General features: G+C 40.8%; 1 protein-coding gene across 1 annotated transcript in view; it reads left to right on the forward strand.

Annotated features, from left to right (window-relative positions):
* Positions 1-19,991, forward strand: part of syne2b (spectrin repeat containing, nuclear envelope 2b) — a 134,701-nt gene extending 114,710 nt beyond the window's left edge. The window contains exons 115-131 of the mRNA XM_087173693.1: positions 2,534-2,696; positions 7,341-7,528; positions 7,802-7,952; positions 9,681-9,863; positions 11,006-11,143; positions 11,231-11,425; positions 11,779-12,082; positions 13,198-13,266; positions 13,765-13,895; positions 13,993-14,122; positions 14,934-15,145; positions 15,392-15,592; positions 15,828-15,956; positions 16,214-16,405; positions 16,627-16,701; positions 17,143-17,192; positions 17,863-19,991. Coding sequence (XP_087029819.1) covers positions 2,534-2,696; positions 7,341-7,528; positions 7,802-7,952; positions 9,681-9,863; positions 11,006-11,143; positions 11,231-11,425; positions 11,779-12,082; positions 13,198-13,266; positions 13,765-13,895; positions 13,993-14,122; positions 14,934-15,145; positions 15,392-15,592; positions 15,828-15,956; positions 16,214-16,405; positions 16,627-16,701; positions 17,143-17,192; positions 17,863-18,073 — 2,722 coding nt within the window. The 3' untranslated portion in view covers positions 18,074-19,991. The remainder of the gene's footprint in view (positions 1-2,533; positions 2,697-7,340; positions 7,529-7,801; positions 7,953-9,680; positions 9,864-11,005; positions 11,144-11,230; positions 11,426-11,778; positions 12,083-13,197; positions 13,267-13,764; positions 13,896-13,992; positions 14,123-14,933; positions 15,146-15,391; positions 15,593-15,827; positions 15,957-16,213; positions 16,406-16,626; positions 16,702-17,142; positions 17,193-17,862) is intronic.
* Positions 19,992-20,651: the final 660 nt, after the last annotated feature.

The following is a 20,651-nucleotide window of genomic DNA, read 5'->3' on the forward strand; positions in this document are numbered from 1 at the left end:
TGGACGCACACCTGCCTGCACACAAACACAGCTGCATCTCAAGCCAAAAATAGGACTGGAGCCCCTCCTCTCTGTGTTGTTGCAGTGTCAGCATCTTAACAATTATGCCAATTGTTTGTTATTAGTCGGAAATTAAAGCAAAATGCAGCTTCTGTGATGTGGGATTTCAGCAGCTTGTTGCTGCCTCAGTGTCACTGTTGCATCATTCGGCTGTGCTACCTTACACAGTGTCTGAAGTAGCATGAAACGTGCACACACACACACACAGTTACACTTCGGTTATTAATAGTAATGTCGACAGTGTATGTAAATGTGCATGGAGCTAATAACCTGTTAATCATTGAACATTACGATAAGACACATAGGAATGAGCTTCGCAGCTCAGAGATACACTGTGACATGTTCGTTTGAGTTGCAGCTGCTCTGCACAACCTGCTGCCTCCTGTCCTTCAAGATGCACAGAGCACAATGTTGCTGTGTCAAGTTTAGTGATTTTTACATTTTCAGATTGAAGATTAGCTTGTTGTTGAGATACATGTCCATCAAGGAAATAAAATAACAGGCAAACTAATCCAAAATGTATTTAAAGCCTCAAGCATCCTGCTAATGTTCTTTGACGTGAGATCAAGCAGGTGTTCAGTAACAGAACCACTGGATTTTCCTCCATATTTAGGCAGCCCAGCCCCTTTGCCTGCTCCTCTCACACAACTTCAGAGAAAAATTTTACTTTTTTTCAGGTTTAGGTGCTTATAGTAGAGTTATAGACCTACAGATGTATGCTACTATTAAGCTTGTTACTGATGCATCATTTTTAATGTTTTTCTCTGCAAAAGTTACAAGAAATTACTGTAAGGAAATGTTTAAGGTCATGTAGAGTCAGTGCAGCTAGGACAGTGTTTGTCCAGCCGAGGAGAACTGACAAGTTTATTTTTTAAAATATATTTCTTAACTTTAATGCTTTGGTCACATCTTTGTCACAAATCTTAAAAAAGACATAATTTAAGGGATCTGTTTAAAGATGTAATCTCAGGAATTCACTATTGGGCAGAATGCAAAAGCCATGAAACTCATTGGAGTTAATTAGAAAAGGCACCTACCCCTGCTTTCAGTGTCACTTTGTACTAATTTGTATTTTGTAGATCACACAAAACCACTGTGTGACAGTCAGAGTATCCCACCATATGTACACACAGAGGTGTGTTTTGGTGCTCTGTCACATGACGGAGGAGTGTCACCCTCTCTGCTTTGTGTTGGTCTGTGTAGAGGAATGAAGTGATGTAGGTCACTGACCTGAGAGCAGAACTGGAATGCAATCTCCCCTCCCAGACTACACCCAGCTCTCCGTCAGATGTAGGTCAGCCCGCAGCTCGGCTATAATGGCTCCTGTTGTGTCGTATGTGAGAATGATAGCGACTCTTCCCAGACACTGTGACAACCCTCCACCGTGCTAATCTGAGCCGAGCGTAGTGCTAACAATGGCGGGGTGATGGGTGTGATTCTCACTGTGGACGGCCACGCTCAACATTTCTGCTCCGTGACATAAGGTTGTGTTCACGCTGCATCTCAAAGTGTCCCAGTTCAGATTTCAAATGAGAAGTTCAGCAGATCTGATAGTTTGAACAGTGAAAAGCTTCTTTTCAATTATATTCTGTGCAAACTTAGATTCAAAGGCCTTGGAAACTGTTAATTCAAACACTGAAATGAGACTTTCAAAGCATTGCCATAACAAAAAGTAAATCTTGGACCAGTAAATTGAGACCTTTGGTATCAAATAAGTTCATTTGTTTTGAGGCTGAATGTACAGATATACTGTAGTTGCAGATATTGTTGTAGCATCAATTGTCCCTTCAGTCCGCTGATTTATACCAAAATCAAAGAATATATCTGTCAAACAAAGCTGCTGTTTGGTGAAGTAGTAAGTTTTAAGGTTCTAAAATCAGCTGTTGATTGAAGAAACTTTGTTGTAATAAAGGATCTAAGCCTTGTGACATTAAAGGAACATATTTGCTCCCACACATACTCACCAGAGCATCAAATGTGAATTAATCCGCCACTGAAAATAATCCCCCAAAATATACTATTCCCTCTTGTTTCAGTGACATTTGCTGACAACTACAGTGACCAGCTGTTTTAGGGAGTTACTGTGTGTATATTGTGGACTTTTGAGACATTTTTAAAGATTTTAATATTCAATAGGAACCAATGGGTTTGTGGCTGAGAGCCACAGACAGTGTAGGAGGTATCGAGAGATTGACACATTACTGACTTTGGTCTTTTCATTGGTATCTCTAAGAGCTATATGAGTGGGTGGAAGGATGAAAGAACCTCAAGCAAGTCCCGTTACTTTTGTATTGCTCTTAGACGTACCTTGACCTGGATGGCTGAGAATCTCACAGAGATATAAATGCTAAAGTAGGAAAGAGACAGAGGAATTATCGTATCAAAACTTCTTAAAAGTTACAGGCTTTAGTAGAAAGTATGTCTGAATGGCTCCAGTGGCACAGTCTATAACATGGCACCTCTCTTTCTGCAGGGTGAGGAAGCTGAAGGAGACGCTGGTGACGGTGCAGCAGCTCGATAAGAACATGAGCAACCTGCGGACATGGCTGTCTCGCATCGAGGCGGAGCTGGCCAAGCCGGTGGTCTACAACATCTGCCACAGCGACGAGATCCAGAGGAAACTGGCTGAGCAGCAGGTGGGCAAAGAAGGAAGGATTTTTAATCTAATGCAATATTTAAGCAGCTTATAACCTTCAGTTTCCATCTGGTTAAATGTCTTTTATATATTAGTTAACTTCAGCTTTCCTTAGTTTAGCTTCACAGATCAACAGATCAAATGAACAAATTTGCTTGGACAGACATGAATTTCCTGGTTGAATCATCACTACAAAGATCAACAACTGTGTCCGAAAATCAATGTTTATTTTGGGGAGAAAAGCCTGTGGACATAAAAACTAAAGGTTCATTTCAGTTAAAATATCCTTCTCAGAAACCTGATAAAACATTGAGAATGGGGGACTCCACTGACTTTACATATGAGGTTCAGTTGTATAACATCTTCTGCGTCTTTGAGGGAAGTTTGAAAGTATAAGAAAATAACCCTGATCATGTCATTAGAGGTTATTTGGACTTGGACTGAAGAGTTAAATATTTTAACAAAAAGCCTGATGCAGTAAGTTGGAGGTTGAAATTTAAAAGACATGAATATTTACCAGACAGTGAGGGTGCTGCTATCAGGTTGCATTAGGCCAATTGGGGGATCTAGTGCTTTTGGAGGTTCATCAATACAGGTACCAAGAAGTCAGGATATCTCAGTGTCTGCTACAGTGATTTTCATCACTTCAGATTTTCAGTGACAAATTAATTCAGAAATTATGGCTAAATTTTCTGCTCCCAATTACAGTGACAAAGCATTCCAAATGAGCCACATCTCTGGGTTCATATTGCAGAAACTTTCTAACTTGCAGATGCTAACGGACCTTAACTGTTTAGTAACCATGGTAATGAAGGTTAGGACTGGATTTAGGAAAAAAAGCCATCACAGATGAATAGTTCCTATCCTGACTGAAGACAGGAACTTTGGGATAACTGTTAATCTGTTCTAATGTTCACTTTTCCATCACTTAGTTAATTAGTTTTATCCATATCACTGCTGTTGTATTGTTTTTACACAACCAACGAAATGTCAGCAGGTGGAACTTATTCGTTTAAAGTCACATGGCAGACTCTAACACCTTAGCCCCAGGGTTAGTGCTGTTATTAATTTCCCTACACTTCTAACTAACCTGTCTTGATGTTAAGCCTCTGTTGTTGTTTTTATTTCTTTCTTCGTACGTTTCAATGACAAATCAACAAAAATACCTCAGTGAGAGGAGATGAGAAATGAAGCACTGGTTACTAGGTAACAGATGTAAAAGTTGATAACTGATGTTGGATTGAGTATTTAGGATTTCCTAACCTGAACCAAGACAGGATGAAGTAAGATAGGATAGGATTAATAAAGTTAGTTAAGATTTGCCTCAGTATTAGCAACTTGGGAAAAATCAAATCTCATACTCTTCCTCCCTTAATTTAAGAAGTTTCAGTAAAATGGCCCCAGATTCCTGCCTCTCTCTCACTTCTTCTCCATCCCCACTGAGGCTGAGGCTCAAGGGTGAAATAATTGAGACTCACATACTTCTATGTGAAGGAACAATGAGTTATCAGTAAGAGAAGGGTTTCAAAAGGGAATTTACAGTGAGGAAACATATAGCTCTATGTAGCTATTTAAACAGGAGGCTTAAAAAGCTGTCATGAATTTGTCCAGGGCAGAGACACTTCAGGGCACTTTGAGGGAATTTTAGAGCAGGAAGTACCTCATTCACTCACTGATGATACAACCCATGCTTTAAAAACCCTCCATGTTATGTCCGCCCTGTAGAGGTCCAACACATAATAACTGAAGACTTGAGTAATGTGTGCTGCAAAGTGAACTCTCAGCACGCTGCAGGAAGAGAGGGGCATTTGTGAAGGAGGAAGCTGGGCTGAGAGATGGTAAATGCAGTGAGAGGCAGCCTCAGAGGGGGGTCCAGAAAAAGGAAATGGACTTCAGCCTGTTTGTCCATTTGTAGTCTGCCGCTTTACTTTACTTTACTACTTTACTAAGTGGAGGAAAGTTCCTGGTTTGAGAGGAAGTGGAGGGGCAGAAAGGTTCAGGGGGAGAAATAATAAATAAATGATAAATAAGATTTGGTCTTTCAGTTACAGCAGGCTGTCTACCTCCCTGCCTTCCCCAACACCATGATCAGATCTGTTCTGTTTAATCAAAAACTGCCTTTTGGTGATAGGACAGCCACATTAGACATCAGTGACAGGTGGAATCTGTGGCCACTCAACATTTTTTTGGCACACTGATATCACTAAACTAAGTGTCTTCATATTTTTGGCTCATGGGTATTCATTGTGTCAAATAATTACTTATTAAATAAGGATTTTTTTAACCTGTGAATCATGCAAAGCTGCTCTAGTGGAGTCCCACAATAAAATTACAGAGCTGGAAATGAGCATAATATGTCCCCTTTAAGATGATTTAAGATGACCTAACTCTCTTAGATGCTGGGCGTCACTGATTGGTTGACAAGAGTCATAGTTTTTCTGACAGGTGTAAAAATGTCAGAACTTTGAAAGTGCAGTGCTCTGTCACAAACGTGTCAGACAAAGTGCTTTATGTAGCTACTGACAGTGATGAAATGGCTTTAAGTGAACTAGAGTTGGATATTTCGTAGTCTAGTTTTATGATGGATGTTGTGGTCAAAACAGGTGCGCGCCCACATTTCACATCATATTTTAACCGTCTGTAAATCTGAGCTGGTTTCTGCTTTTAAAAATCAGCCTGACTTTGAGCTGATCTGCAAAACAAATTTGACTTAAGTTTCCTGTCTGAATTTGGACAGAGAGATGTCTGAGGAAGAGGAGCACACGTCTGAAGAAAGGAATAATTCCTTTCACAGTGACAGAATTGCAGAAAAACGGAGGAAAGAAATATGAGTGAATTAGTGAGAGCAATGAACAGATGGAGAGCCAGGCGGGCTGAAAGAGACGGGACTTCTCCTGTTCTTCAGAAAAAGGTTGCAGCTCTCTCCATTAGTGGATGAGGGATTGCTGAAATGACTCCTGTGTGGATGGGCTCTTTAAGCTTTCAACCGTCACCATGGCAACCCAGAGAGTGGTAACTTTTGAACAAACAGGAGCCGACAAAAGTGCTGTCAGGCCTCAGAGGGAGCTACACGTGCACACGCGTGCACACACACGCCGAAAATCACAATGAACACAAAACAGAGGTGTCCCAATTTCATACTTGTGCTAATAGCATATAATGTACATTATACGAGGCTTTACAGTGTATTGTTTTTGCAATTAGTAAACAACAAATCAACATATTTCACAGTTTACACAAACCGGAAATGAGACATTACAGGTCAGTCAAACTACAACTATGGAATATTACTGCTAATTAAACTTCATAAAGAGACAGAAAAATGTCTTTTAATTTTTTGTTTTCCAAAATGTTCAATGGATTTTCATCTTTTGCAGCTATAAGCAGTTTCCCATTTGCTGTGTGCATCACATCGTGGGACAATGGTGTAAAACAGCAGCACATTAACATATTTTACTATGCATACTGAGTTTTTAAAATATGCAGAACTTTGTCACTTTTGTACTGTGAACACACTTCATGCTCAAAACATGCATAAATGTGGGACACGTTACACATGTTAATGTGCTTTTCATGAACACTTCTGCCCCACGAGGCAATGCAGATAAGAAATGGAGGAGCTGCTCATGCCTGTAAAACATTTAGGCAACATGCTGGAGGTGAAACGGCCCCATAAAGATTTCTGAAAACAAAAGGTACATTTTAAATCTTTGGCAAACCGGATTGCTTCCTAGCTGAGCTGCAAACCTCCGTCCTTTGATGCTTGAAGACATTTGTTGAGAGCTGCTACAACTTCATTAAAGTCTTTTTTTTTTAATTTTTTTTTTATTTTTAAGCAAAAAGCCAAATTGTTGATTCTGGCTTCTCCGATGTGAAGATTTTCTGCTTTTATGTGTTTTAAATTATGTTAATTTATAATCATCTATAGTACTGAATATTTTTGCTATGATTATAATGATCCACTATTTTCTAATGTTTCACAGACCAAACAACCAATCAAGAAAATAATCAGCAGATTAATCAGTAATGAAAATAATTGTCCGTTGCATCAGGTTGACAAACAATCTTAGTCCGCTCACTAGGTTCTTCCACAGCTTTAACTCTCATGATCTTAATCAGCAAATGGAGTTGGTTCAGTTGTAATCACGCGACTTAAATATGAAGCTTCAGTCACATGGTAACAGATGGTCGCACATGTGCAGAAGTGATCTTCTCTCTTCAGAGATGGTCAGTGGCGTCAGCTGTGGATAGCTGCCTTCTCTCTGACTTGATGGATGATAAGTTTAACCTCTTCCCAGTCGACCTACTATCACCTGACTGAAGATCCATACTGTGGTCACTTATAACTCCACTGCTGTTTTTACGCATGTTGTGAGGACTCTTTGTGCTTGTCTGCTCTTCACATTCAGATTCTGTGTTACAGTCATTCCACTGTTGCACTGGGAAACTCTTACTTCTAAATTATGGTCAAAGTCTGGAGTGTTATGTGGCTTATTTGTCCAGCTCAAAATGACCATGCCAGGAAAACTAGAATATTGTTGTATCGATGTGTAAAACTCCATGTGACTTCCATCGATGAGCCCCGGTTTGTTGATCTACTGACTGTAGATGTGATCGAGATGTTTCTGTGCTGTTTGACCTGCAGGACCTGCAGCGGGACATCGAGCAGCACACGGAGAGCGTGGCGTCTGTGCTGACGCTGTGTGACGTCCTGCTCCACGACGCCGACGCCTGTGGCAGCGACTCAGAGAATGACTCGATCCAGCAGACCACCCGCAGCCTGGACCGTCGCTGGAGGAACATCTGTGCCATGTCCATGGAGAGGAGGATGAGGTGAGCAGTTGTGGGATGTGCAGTTAGAGATGCACCAAAATAAATACACGGATCTCATTATGGCAAAATAAGAGATGACAGGGTGACTCAGTAAACCAACCAAAACTGGAGACTGTTCTTTATGTAAACGAGCCAGTCACAATAAATAAATGTATCACATGGTCGCTGCAGACTGACACTGGTAGATGTGAAGCAGGAGGCTGCACAGGTTTTATCATCTTTTTTTTTAAGCCAGATAAATAAAGAAGGTTAAATGAATCTTGTTGTTGTCAGGATCGAGGAAACGTGGCGTCTCTGGTGTAAGTTCCTGGACGACTACTCTCGCTTTGAAGACTGGCTGAAGACAGCTGAGTTCACTGCTGCCAACCCAGACTCCGCCGACGTCCTCTACACCAGCGCCAAGGAGGAGCTCAAGAAGTTCGAGGTCAGCAGACATCCTTTGTCTTTCACTTTGGCAGAATTCTGGAACGGGACGACTGGAGGCAAAGTGATGCCAAGAAAGACCTTAAATTCACAGGAAGATCAGTCTCATGTCCTGTCACTGTCTTCCAGGCAGCGGTTGGCTGGTCCAAAACCATGATAGACCTAAATCATAGCAGCTTAAAGTTTGTGTGAAGTTTTCTCCTGATGGTGGCGCTACAGGGAAGGTTTGTTCAAATCAAGGAGTTTACCTAGTTGGTAACAAAACCGTGCCCTACGAATTTCCATATCGTTGATCTTTTGATGTGGAATGAACCTAAAACAGTCCAAACTTTCAAGAGTTTCACCCTCTGGGGAGAATAGATTTAAATTGTGAACTGCTCATTAGATGCAGAGTTTCCTTATGTAAATGATGATGTTTTGACCAGATGGTGGCAACACTAGAAAGGTTCAGGTGATGACCCAATATTCAAAATCATCTGCAGGTGTGAAAGCTGAAGTTAAGTTTATATTTTGTGCTTTACTTGTTTGACCTGCTTGGAATAGCAGATTACGGCGACACTTTTAACGCCTCGTCTTATTCACTATTTGTGTGAGTGCAGTTTCAGGTTCAGGTGTCCTGTCATGCTGAGACACAAAGGTAACCTTTCATGTGTCGGTCTGGAATAGAAACACAGATTAGTGTCCGGTAATCTGGACTCTGCTGAGATGCCCTCATCTCCACAGCAACAGGGATCCAGTTTAGATGGTGTTTACTTCTAAACGCAGTGGAAGACCACTGACTGACCTATATACAGCACTGGCTGTCAGTGACATGTAATGGAAGCTGTGGGAGCATCATCATCATCATTAGAGAAGCAAATCAGTAGAAGGATGAAGGTTCACATCCATAAACTGACTGGAAAAAGGTTGTTAATCCTCTCTGAGCAGCTGGGAGTGGAGGCCTGTTGTCTGTTTATATGACCTTATAATAATGACATTAATATAAAAGATTTTTAGACAGAAACAGATGATGTGTTCTTGTTTTAATTTTATCTTTGCACCCATCCTCCCTCCACAAAAATCCAGGCCTGTGATCATGGCCTCTTCAATCTGGTATTTTAGTGATTTTTAAAATCAGTAATTCAGTCTAGCACCTTTTATACAGGGTGATTATAGTGTTTTATAAGTGAATTGATTCTAAATGAAAAGGATGACATGTTAAAATACATTACAATGTGAATAAATAGAATGGAGTATAAAAGCAGGAGGCTTCTGTCCTTCATCAGGACGGTGTCTGATGTTGCTTCCTGTTTCCCTACAGTCCATTCACCAGTTGTCTGACTTTACAACAGATACTATGTTGAGAACACATATTACCATAATTATTCTTACAATAAATTTGATATAATTATAATTATTATTATTATTATTATTATGTATTTAATCTTAGTTTTAACAAACATTTTCACAAAGTTTCTCCAGTGTGTTGGTGCCTAAAACACCTTCTCAAGTCACAGAGAAGAGAACAGATCGTTCATTTCCATGAACTGTGTCACAGCTGGGCTTTTGTTTTTTACATCATGCAATACTTTTAAGTTCTACTAGTTTCCCACATGGAAATTTTAGTAGATAAATCATACCCTTCCTCTCCTTTTCACTTGAATTATTATCTTAATATGTGCAGTCCATGACAAACGTTCATAAACTCTAAAGAAACTTCTGATGTGCTCATCCTGTATTTTCCTCTCAGGCGTTCCAGCGGCAGGTTCACGAGCGGCTGACTCAGCTGGAGCTGGTCAACAAACAGTACCGCCGTCTGGCCCGGGAGAACCGGACCGACACCGCCAGCAAGCTCAAGGTCATGGTCCACGAGGGGAACCAGCGGTGGGACAGCCTGCAGAGGAGGGTGGTGGCTGTGCTCCGCAGGCTCAAGGTGAGTGGAGAGGGTGGGGGTCAGAAGCATAGTGGTTGATTTTATATGAACAGTGTTTAAGGACTTTAATTGCACCGACTCAGCCACTAAAACCATGAAGGATCTTTAAAGCTGTGTTTGAAAAATTCCTCAAATAATCTGAACCCTAATATCTAGAAATCCAGTGACAACAAACTGCACATATCACAGCAGAGGAAGTTTTTCTTTACGAGAATGAAAATTAAAAAACTAAAATGAGTCAGACAGAAATCAGAGATCGAACATCAGCATGCCTTAAACCTTCCCAGCAGATCTGTGTAGTATCTCCCCGCCCTCAGCTCCACCCTAAGCCGTCAGGATTTGGGTCACCTCTCAGACGGTGACGAAGCACGAGGCGTCATGTTGGCAGGAAGCTGTTTTCATGGCGGCATGTGGCTCCGAGCAGATGGAGGGTGTTTATGTTGCATGTAATCAAAGAATCCAGCCGATTGGTGCTGGTTGACCTCTGCAGGCTCAGCCCCCATAAGCAACATTCACATCAGACTCCAGCCAAAAACATACAGTCACAGTAATAAAAAGAGACTGGCACTGTAAGAACAATAATAATAATAATAAATATCATTTAGTTTAGATTGTTTCCGTCCAGTGTTTCTTCATTATCCCACTGAGGTTTAACCCAGTCAGAGTAAGTTTAACACAGAGTCTCATAACTACAACATTGTCAAGAATGACACAATAAATGTGATCTGTGATGTTAAAAGAGTAAAGATGCAGGATCCACGTGACATCACACAACCAATAAATACTTTAGAAAAAGGATCATCAATAAAGTAAATTTGTGTTTAACATCTCAATAGAAATTTAAACAAATTAAAGACAGTACAAATCACAGCAAGGATGATAAGTTTACACTTTCATTTGCTTTTCTAAAGTTGAAACCCACATTTTGTTCCATGTAGCTTCAAACGCTGAAGCTTGTTTGGATTTATTATATTAAACAAGGACGTTTTTCATTAAAACTATCAGATAGTTTGGGAATTAAAAATGCTTCAACCCTAGTCTGACCTGTGACATTAATATCTCTGACATTCATGAATACCTGCATGAATACTAATATCTGAACAGCATTTAAATAGTGATCTCCGCCCTCTGTGCTCCTGCAGCACTTTACCTCTCAGAGAGAAGACTTTGAGGGAACTCGTGAGGGGATCCTGGTCTGGCTGACGGAGATGGACCTGCAGCTCACCAACGTGGAGCACTTCTCTGAGAGCGACATCGAAGACAAGATGAGACAGCTCAACGTAAGTCAGCCCCCGTAAAGAGACGACATACACACTGCTTACTCTGGCCCCCTAAAAGACGGAAACATGTGCTGTGTCGCTGTGCAGGGCTTCCAGCAGGAGATCACCCTCAACACCAACAAGATCGACGCCCTCATCGTGTTCGGGGAGAACCTGATCCAGAAGAGCGCTCCTCTGGACGCCGTGCTGATCGAGGACGAGCTGGAGGAGCTACACTCCTACTGCCAGGAGGTGTTTGGCAGGGTGGCGCGTTTCCACCACCGCCTCGTCAACAGGCGCCCGGTCAGTGCTACACAAGTGTTACTCTTAGAGATAAAAACAGATGCAACATGGAGACAGGTACAATATAGTTCTAAGTGATGGCAGAAAAAAACTGCAGAACACAAAACATACACACAAACAGTTTGTGAAGTTTAATTTTACTTATAGTTTTTAGTTTACTTTTTTTTCTTTTTTTTTTCTTTTTTTTTACTGTTAAATCAATAAAAAAATGAAATTATCCCATCAAATTGTAGTTTGAGGGTCTTACACATCTTTCAGGAACATGGACGACAATAGAGTTGTTGTTTGTGTGTCTCACTCATGATGATGCTCAGAGTTTCAGAGCTAAATATCTTTCCTCGTCCGTTTTGAAGGTGCTGGAGGAGGAGAGGGATCTGTCAGACCGGGACACGGACCTGGAAGACTCACCCGATCTGACCAACGGGACTTCGTGGAGAGAAACGAGGAAGAAGGAGGAGGAAGTCCCGGCTGTAGGCGGAGTCTCGGCTGGACGTCAGGCCGTGTGCCACCTGCTGGCGCCTCCTCTGGAGCGATCAGGGAGAGAGACCCCCGTCAGCGTGGACTCCATCCCACTGGAGTGGGACCACACTGTTGACGTGGGAGGATCATCGTCACACGAGGATGATGAGGATGCCACCTTCTTCAGCGCTCTATCAGGTAACGACAGCTGCTTATTTTAGCTGTTCATTATTGTCATCAGCCAAAAGAGAAAGAGATTATTTACTGTACAACAAACACAGGTTTTTAGAATCCACTGTATTTCGATTGGTTTCTGTTTACCTTTGATTGATCGATTGATTGATTGATTGATTGATTGATTGACTGACGTGTTCAGACTTTATTTGTGCAGCACTTTTAATACAGGTTAGTGCAGTTCAAAGAGCTTCACAGTTGATTTATGAGCTAAAAAGAAAAAGGAGAAATCAAATAAAGCTGACAAATAGATACAATAAAAAAGATGCTATAATAACTTTAGCAAAAAAAAAAACATTTACGCAAAATGAAATAACAGATAAAATAGAATAAACTACAATTTACAACATAGATACAGTAAAATAAGTGAATAAAATAAAGTGTCCGACTAAAAACCATCGGCTCAAAGCATAGAAACTAAAAGCTGCCAGAGGACCTGAGGAGCTGTACTGGTTCATAGAGCGTAAGCATGTGAGACATTTAAGTCGGTGCAGAATTTAAAAATCAAAACAGAAACTGACAGGTAACCAAAGTAGGTACTTGACAACAGGTGTAATGCGTTCTCTACTGCTGGTCTTGGTCGGCACAGAACATATGAAGCTAACTTGGGTGATGGAAAAAGAAGCCAAGACAACAATAATCAATGAGGCGAATTCAAATTTAAGAGCATCCTTGAACACAGCAGCAAAGAGTTCAGAACAGGTCCCTGTGTCCACCTGCTTTATTAAGCACAAACAACAAAAACTGTTTTCTGTGACTGATATTTACAAGGTAATTTCCAGACTGCATGTCCTTGAAAGTAGAAAAAGAATTTTAAAAGTTTGAAAACTGGTCAACAATGTCAAATTTTGTCAGTTTGTAGTTAATAATTTGTATCTTTAACTCCAGGTGTTTCCTTTAGGTCAAAATGTTCCGTCAGTTTGAAGTCGCAGATTACTGTCTTGCTCTCTTCTTGGCGTCCCCACTGTTCTGTTAACTGCTCGTTTTGTGATCTTCCTGAAACCGCTTCTTAACGTGCGCAGAGCTCCATCTTTACAGAGCAGCTGTCACACGCCCTTCACCTCTGCTCTCTCCTCCAGATGTGCAGGTCACAGAGAGCTCAGAGTCGTTTGTTAAAGCCACTGTCAGAGCAGTGGAAGGAGCCTCGGGTAGGCACTCTGCCTGCTGCATGCTACTGCATTGCTGTATGTTAATGCATCCCGTCTCCTAGCAACCCCAAACTCATCCACATCCCTGATCTAATTCACAGACACCTTGTTTGTATCTTCACTTACAGATGCGTCTGTTCACTGCTGCAACTTATTATCCACTTTGACAAATGTCACAATCTTTGTTCATCAAGATTGAGTCTTGAAGTCATGAAAGTTGCATGAGACCGTGTTTTATTTTCTGCATTTCTGCAGTGGATTTGTGGTTTGTTGATAGTGTTTTTGCATGTTATTGACAGATACTTGAATTTCATGCATGTGTCAAATGGCTGATGGAAGAATTGAAAGACTGTTTGATATTTCAATGATGAAATTTGTGGCTTTATTGTTCCATTTTCTGTCTTATTGTTTAACTCATTTTTCTTGTTCATTCTCTATTTCATTCTATTAAAAAAATTTTACCATCATTTTGTTGAACCTTTCCATCTCTCTCCTCAGTGAAGTCTGACCCGCCCAGCTGGCACCAGCCCGGCTCCCCAGAGAGGAAACGAGTTCCTCGAGAAATCGTCCGAGGCCTGAGCTCGTCTCCCACACACACCACCAGCACTCCCTTCCACCAGCAGGGCTACGTAAGAACACACATCGAGATCTACGAAATATTCCCATGTTAAAGGCTCAGTTTCCTCACTGTGAAACCAGTGTTTGATTGAATCTGTGTGCGTTCAGGTGAAGCTGATGTCGGAGTGCAGCGGCAGCATCAACAGTGTGAAGAGAGTCAAGCTGATCCTGAACGATGAGGAGGATCTGGAGGACGCAGGTCTGACCAGCAGCACGGCCAACAGACAGACCAGCACAGGTACAGTGACAGAGATAAACACCATAGAGAGAGGCGTCACTCTGTTTGACTTTGTGGAAACAACAGTCAGAGCTGATAATACAGATTGTAATATAACTTTAACATGTGGTAAACCGGTTTGTGAGACCAAAGGAGGACATGACTGAATACTCACGTGATTATTTTCCCATAATCCTCTGGTTTCCTCTGACAAAGACAATGTTGCAACTTTCATGGGTCACATTTTTGTCATGAACCACACTGGCAGATTATTAATGAATGTCAGTGTACTAATTACTTCTTCTGGATTAACTGACTAATCATTTTGTTCATACAATGTCACTGAACTGTCGAAAAATGTCCATCACAAATCCTCAAATAGCTTCAACCAACAGGCAAAAACTCACACACATTTAATTTTAAAAAGCAGTAAATCCACATGTGAAAGAAGCAGCACCAGGAAACAGTTGAGATTCTTTGCTTGATTATTGACTTTTAATCAATTGTCAAAATTGTCACTTGATTTTCTATCGACTAATTATGTAAAAACATCATGTAGAGGCTGATCTTCTTTGTGTGTTACAGAACTCTCACAACTGCCTCATAGGCGGCGATTGGTTATGATTTTTATTTGATGTTCAAGATAAACGTTAGAAATAACATTTATTACTCAAATGCACATCACTCAATCCTGGGTTGATATTAACCAATTCAAACAAGTCATCCTGCTAATTTACTTTAAGAGGGACTCACATAGGTTGTGCACAACAATACAATCTTTATTCGTAGCGGTGTTAAAGCGTTTCTCCCTCTGACTCTTGTTTATCTGCAGGTGTGATCCAGCGCTGGGAGCTGCTCCAGGCACAGAAGTTCAACAACGAGACGGACATCAAGCAGGACTTGGAGCAGTGGCAGAAGCTGAACTCTGACCTCTGCGATGTCACTTCCTGGTTGGGCCGGGTGCTGCCAGAGCTGGAGAGGCTGCAACGGATTGCGCCATCCACCAGCATCCGAGACATCGAGGTCAACATTAGGAAACTAAAGGTAATGACATTCCCCACATTTCTTCTCAGAAATGATCCGTGAAAGATAAAATTGTAACTCAGAGACGTTGTTGTGTACACGTGAGTCTGAGAAAACAAGGGCCAGATGTCTCACATTTGTTCCTGCAGCCATACAGATGTTTGAAGTGTGACCTTAACACGACTCAAACAAAAGCAGCTGCATCAAAGAGTCATCTCCTCTCTTCTAGTCTTCTTTTGAGAACATGTGAATCCCTCTTTTGTTCAGGAGATGCAGAAAAGCTTCAACAGCTACAAGTGTCTGATGATCTCCGTCAACCTGAGCAGCCGTCACTTCCTGCGGGGCGACAGTGTCGAGCTGCGGGAGCTGCAGGAAGCTCTGAGCTCAGCCAACCTCAGCTGGACGCAGGCCTGCGGCGGCCTGGAGAGCTGGGAGAGGAGGCTGCACTGCGCACTCATGCAGTGTCAGGTGAGACATGGAGACACTCACTGCAGTTTGTGGTGGTTAAAAAGCTTTGTTGTACGTCAGTGTTCAGAGAGCAGCAGTAGCACATTATCTAGTTTCACATGAACAATAGAAACTGATAGAAACAGGAGTTTAATATATGAACTGTTTCAACCCTTCTCAATCTGATGTTTTGAGTTTTGTGAAAGATGAACAGCCTCCACATCCGTTACACTCTGACCTTTGTGTTCTTCTTCAGGAGTTTCACGAGACGCTGCACTCTCTGCTGTTGTGGCTCGCTCAGGCCGAAAACAAACTCTTCGGCGTAAACGTCAGTGACCTGTTGACCTCACGCTCTGTCCTGCTGGAGCACCGGGACGCGCTGACGGTGAGCAAACGACCCATCAATTCATCCATCACTATTTTACTTCAGAATACATGTTTTCATTATAGAGAGGTTTAATAATTCAAAGATGAATTGGTATTACAATACACTACCTTCTCTGCCGGCTCTTAATGTCATATAAGATCCATTGATCATTAAGAGGATGGATGGAAACAAAGTTATCAGTCGTGTCTGTATATTGAACACTGTTCAGTCTCAGCCCTGTACCGAGTCCTCTGCTCTGCCGCCCCCTGCTGCAGGAGCTGCAGGAGGAGCTGCACGGCCGTCAGCGGCAGGTGTCCTCGCTGCAGGACATCTCCTCTCAGCTCCTCCTCGAGGCCACCGGAGAGGACAGTGTGGAGGCCAAAGAGAAGGTCCACGTCATCGGCAACAAGCTGCATCTCCTGCTGCGACAGGTGGCGGCTGACCTGCACGCGCTGCAGGGAAAACTGGTATGTCCACTTTATGTTTACTTTATGAACACAAGGACTCTGCTGTGATACAGGTTCACAGCCAATAAGAGGCTGTTTTTTCTTGCCAAAAATGTATTTATCTGAGGGAAATGCAAAGGACAAAGGTCAGATAAGAGACGTGTAAGAACTCTGAGGCCTCTGAACTGGTTTGATCAGCTCCATCTAATGATCTGTTTGTTTGTTTACCGTCTGCGTCTCAGGAAACCTGCTCAACCAGCTCTGAAATGGACAGCATCGGTCTGGGAACACTCAGCTCTCCTCTGTTGCTGCACAAGGTACAGCTCGGTGTTTACCTTCTGTCACACACACACAGGCTGAATGTAGAGAATAGTGATGTACAGTCACACAGAACATGTAGAAATTAGACACTTATCATGGGAAGAGGGTTCAATTTCAAAGTTTTACATGAGAGTAACTAAAGTAATGTGGTTCTAAAAATTCAGATTCTTTATTAAGTAACTACCAGCATGTAAAATACCCTTACAAATAAAATTCCTGCATTTAAAATGTTACCTCAGTATTCTTAGTATTAAAAATGTATCTTTTAGTATGAAAAGTACTAGCTCCCATAATACAGAAAATGTCCACTGTGATTGTTATACTATTATGTCATTGATTATTGCTGCCGTTTGAGGTGGGACCAATTTTAACCATTTGAGATTTCCTGTTTTGAAAGTAAAGGGTGATTAACACCTTTGACTTGTGTTTTCCTTCAGGAGGAGGCTGGTCCACAGGCAGCTACAGTCAGACAAACGGCAACTAGAAGGTAACTTTTGCATTGATTTATTTTTAGTAAATTAGCTTCAGGATTCAGTTCAACCAAGTTACAAAAGTTTATATTCTCACCATGCAGATAGTTTCTACAAACACACCAAAACTATTTTCCTATTACTCTGGATAATCCACTGTTGTACGGCATAAAAAAAGTGACAGTTTTCATAGAAACCACTTCTCTGGTAGAAAGTAGTTCCTATAAAAACTGTTTATATTTCAGTCTGTGGATGATCCTGAGTAACAGATGTTGCTTTTGATTTTTTAAGTGTAATTTTCAATGCTATGAGCGGCACAGACTTTACTTACATTGTACTGGGGTGACCCAATACTGACCCTTCAAACAGCAAGAGTGAAACATTGCACCTGGCTGCTGTATGTCCAAAAATGAAAAAGTAACAGTTTTACAGGAAGTTACAAGCTTTAACAATTTGCTTTTGGGCGAACAGCATCCAGGAGCGGTGACTTGCAGCCAGGTTACCTGTTTGCTAAGCTGATCACCTCCTGGCTATAGCTCTGTATGAGTGTGGAATCAAGAGTCATCTAACACGCACCAAGAACATTAACAAGCTTAGATCCCAAAATGTCAAACTATTAATTTAAAGTCGACCTTCACCTGCGTCTTTCATCTTAAACTAATAAAATCCACCTCTGTCCACATCCAGGGAGGAGAGGAGGGATTCTTCCCCACACCGACCCTTCTTCTACCGGGTTCTACGAGCTGCCTTCCCTCTTCACCTGCTCTTCTTAGTGCTGCTGGTTGTGGCCTGCCTGGTGCCTCTGTCTGAAGAGCACTACAGCTGTACACTGTCTAACAACTTTGCACGCTCCTTCTACCCCATGCTGCGTTACACCAACGGCCCTCCGCCCACGTGAAACACCGCCACGATGCTCAGCAAAGAAAGTTTGTCTCCAGCTCTTCCTGACAAGGGAGAGGACTGAAAAAGGAACAAGCACGTATGAGGATGAAACCTAAAACGGACAAGTTCAAATACACCTGCTCCCTTCCACAAAACGACGACACCCGAAGGCCTCGTGTTTTTTGACTCTAAATTTTATTGGTGTATTTAAAAACATATTTATTTGTGGTGCGCCACAGTAAAAGAAAAAAGAAGCCATATTACTGGTCTGTTTTAAGGTTGTGATTTTTTTTTTTTTATATGTAGATTTGCCAGTTAACGTCCCCACTGAACATTTTCAATATAAAAAAGGTCAGGATTTATTTTGATATCTACATTTTGTACGTTCACAACAGTCTGGTGTCGAGTTTGAAGGATAAAGGACACTTATTACCAAAGCATCCAGAAACTGAGAGGCACACTTGCCATTTTCTACCACTGCAGCTATTTTTACTGTTTTTCATAGAAGGCAGCCACTTGTTGATGATAGCACATTTTATACAGAGATGAGCCGAGGCGTTTTTTGTTTTATTTAGGGTTATTTAACATCTGTAAGCTATAACTGTTTTTTAAATAATGGCAGTGACTCATCTGCAGACATGCCTTTCTGTAGCCAACAAAACTACTGTATTTTATCAGATAACAATGTACTTTTAATGGCGTTAATTAATTTTTGTATATAATGGCAAACTACTGAGAAAGAAATAGGTAACTTATTGCTTTTGTGTATGAATGTATGTTTGAGTGGTACTGAAGCCTGTCAGATTAATTCAACATGGCGTTAAATAGTTTGAGTGCCACAAACATACAATATACAAGACTGTCCATTGGTTATTTTGTAATGGCCATAACAGGAAGTTAAATGGCACTCCTTTTTCTCAGATTAAAGCTGCATGAAGCGATTTTTGATATGAAGCTATCAATAGCTAATCAAGTGTTTTAAAAACATAGTAGCATAAAAACTGCCCATTTACAAATGTAGCAACATTAGCATCCCACAGGAGACAGATGTTCCACTTTCTTCAGAGGCTAGTGGCTAACTGTTCGTCTGCTATTTGGTGCTGGACAGGTAGCTACACTCAGATGATTAACTTTGCTCTCTCGAAACATCTGGCTATTTAATCATCCTGTGTGTGTGCAGTTGTAAATCTAAAATTGTAATCTAAAAGTTCTGTATAGGTACAAAGTTGAGTTAATTCACATTTGATTTTAGTCATGCTATCAAAAATACCCGCTTCATGAAGCTTTTAAAGGGATTTGTTTTTGATCTGGTTACGATTAATGCAACAATGTATTAAGGGGTCAACAGCACACACATTATGCTGCCACCTAGCTGTTAAACAAAGAAGGTGCAGCTACATCATCATGTCAAGAACTCTATAATCTGCCCCTTTAAGAATAATTTGATGTTGTTCAGAACTTACCCCGATGATGTCCAAATTGGTCCCATGACTTAAGGCCCTGCAGGTTGTTGAACATTTAAAAAAGGTTAAAAACAAGTGATTATGTACATGAGGGATTTACATGAATGCTGCTTTGAAACACTTTCTTCCCTGCAGTTGAACTTAACTGGTGTCAAAATTTCTGTGATCATAGACTCTGAGTAGAACATGAATGTAAGCGATTCTTTGGGCACTGAATGTAGCTGTGTACATGCACAATCAAAGATCATTAAATGTTTCTAATTTAGATTGTTAATATCTATATTACAGAGAGGATTTTGTGACATTTGATTTAAAAGTCAGTGTTTGATCCTTATTTTTTTGTACACGACCTCAGACTCTGCTCAGAAGGCCGACAGAACAGAAACAAACAAAAACATTTAAAGTTTGATTTATTTTGTGAACACTTATTTATAGGATGTATTGATTGTCAATAAACTGTGTTTGCCATGATTTGCTCCTGTATGTTTACTGTATCACTGGGTTGGAGAGAGATCCAGGCTTAACTGACAGATAAAAGTTCAACTAGATCGGAGATATGAACGTGTGTGTAGTGCAGAAACCACCAAGAGAAATACTTTTATCATAAGATTTGTTGTTTGAGTACCTCTGTTCATGCATGTTAAAGCTACATATAAAACAAATTTTTATTACAATTCGATTTTTGTGACTTTTTATGACATTTTATGCCTTACTACACTGAGGTTTTCTGCCCGAATATACTGTCGTTTTTATGACTTTTTAGGAATTTTTATACCTTACTATACACGTCGTTTTTATGACTTATTATACTATGACGTTTTTATGACTTTTTATGCCTCACTATACACGTCGTTTTTATGCCTTACTATACAATGACATATTATGACTTATTATACTATGACGTTTTTATGACTTTTTACGCCTTACTATACACGTTGTTTTTATGCCTTACTATACACGTCGTTTTTATGCCTTACTATACTATGTCGTTTTTATGCCTTACTATACTATGACATATTATGACTTATTATACTATGACGTTTTTATGACTTTTTATGCCTTACTATACTATGACGTTTTTATGACTTTTTATGCCTTACTATACTATGACGTTTTTATGCCTTACTATAC

The sequence above is a fragment of the Seriola lalandi genome, unplaced genomic scaffold (assembly GCF_002814215.2).
Source record: "Seriola lalandi dorsalis isolate HSWRI2012SDOR001 ecotype SW California unplaced genomic scaffold, Sedor1 jcf7180002054271, whole genome shotgun sequence".
NCBI lineage: Eukaryota > Metazoa > Chordata > Actinopteri > Carangiformes > Carangidae > Seriola > Seriola lalandi.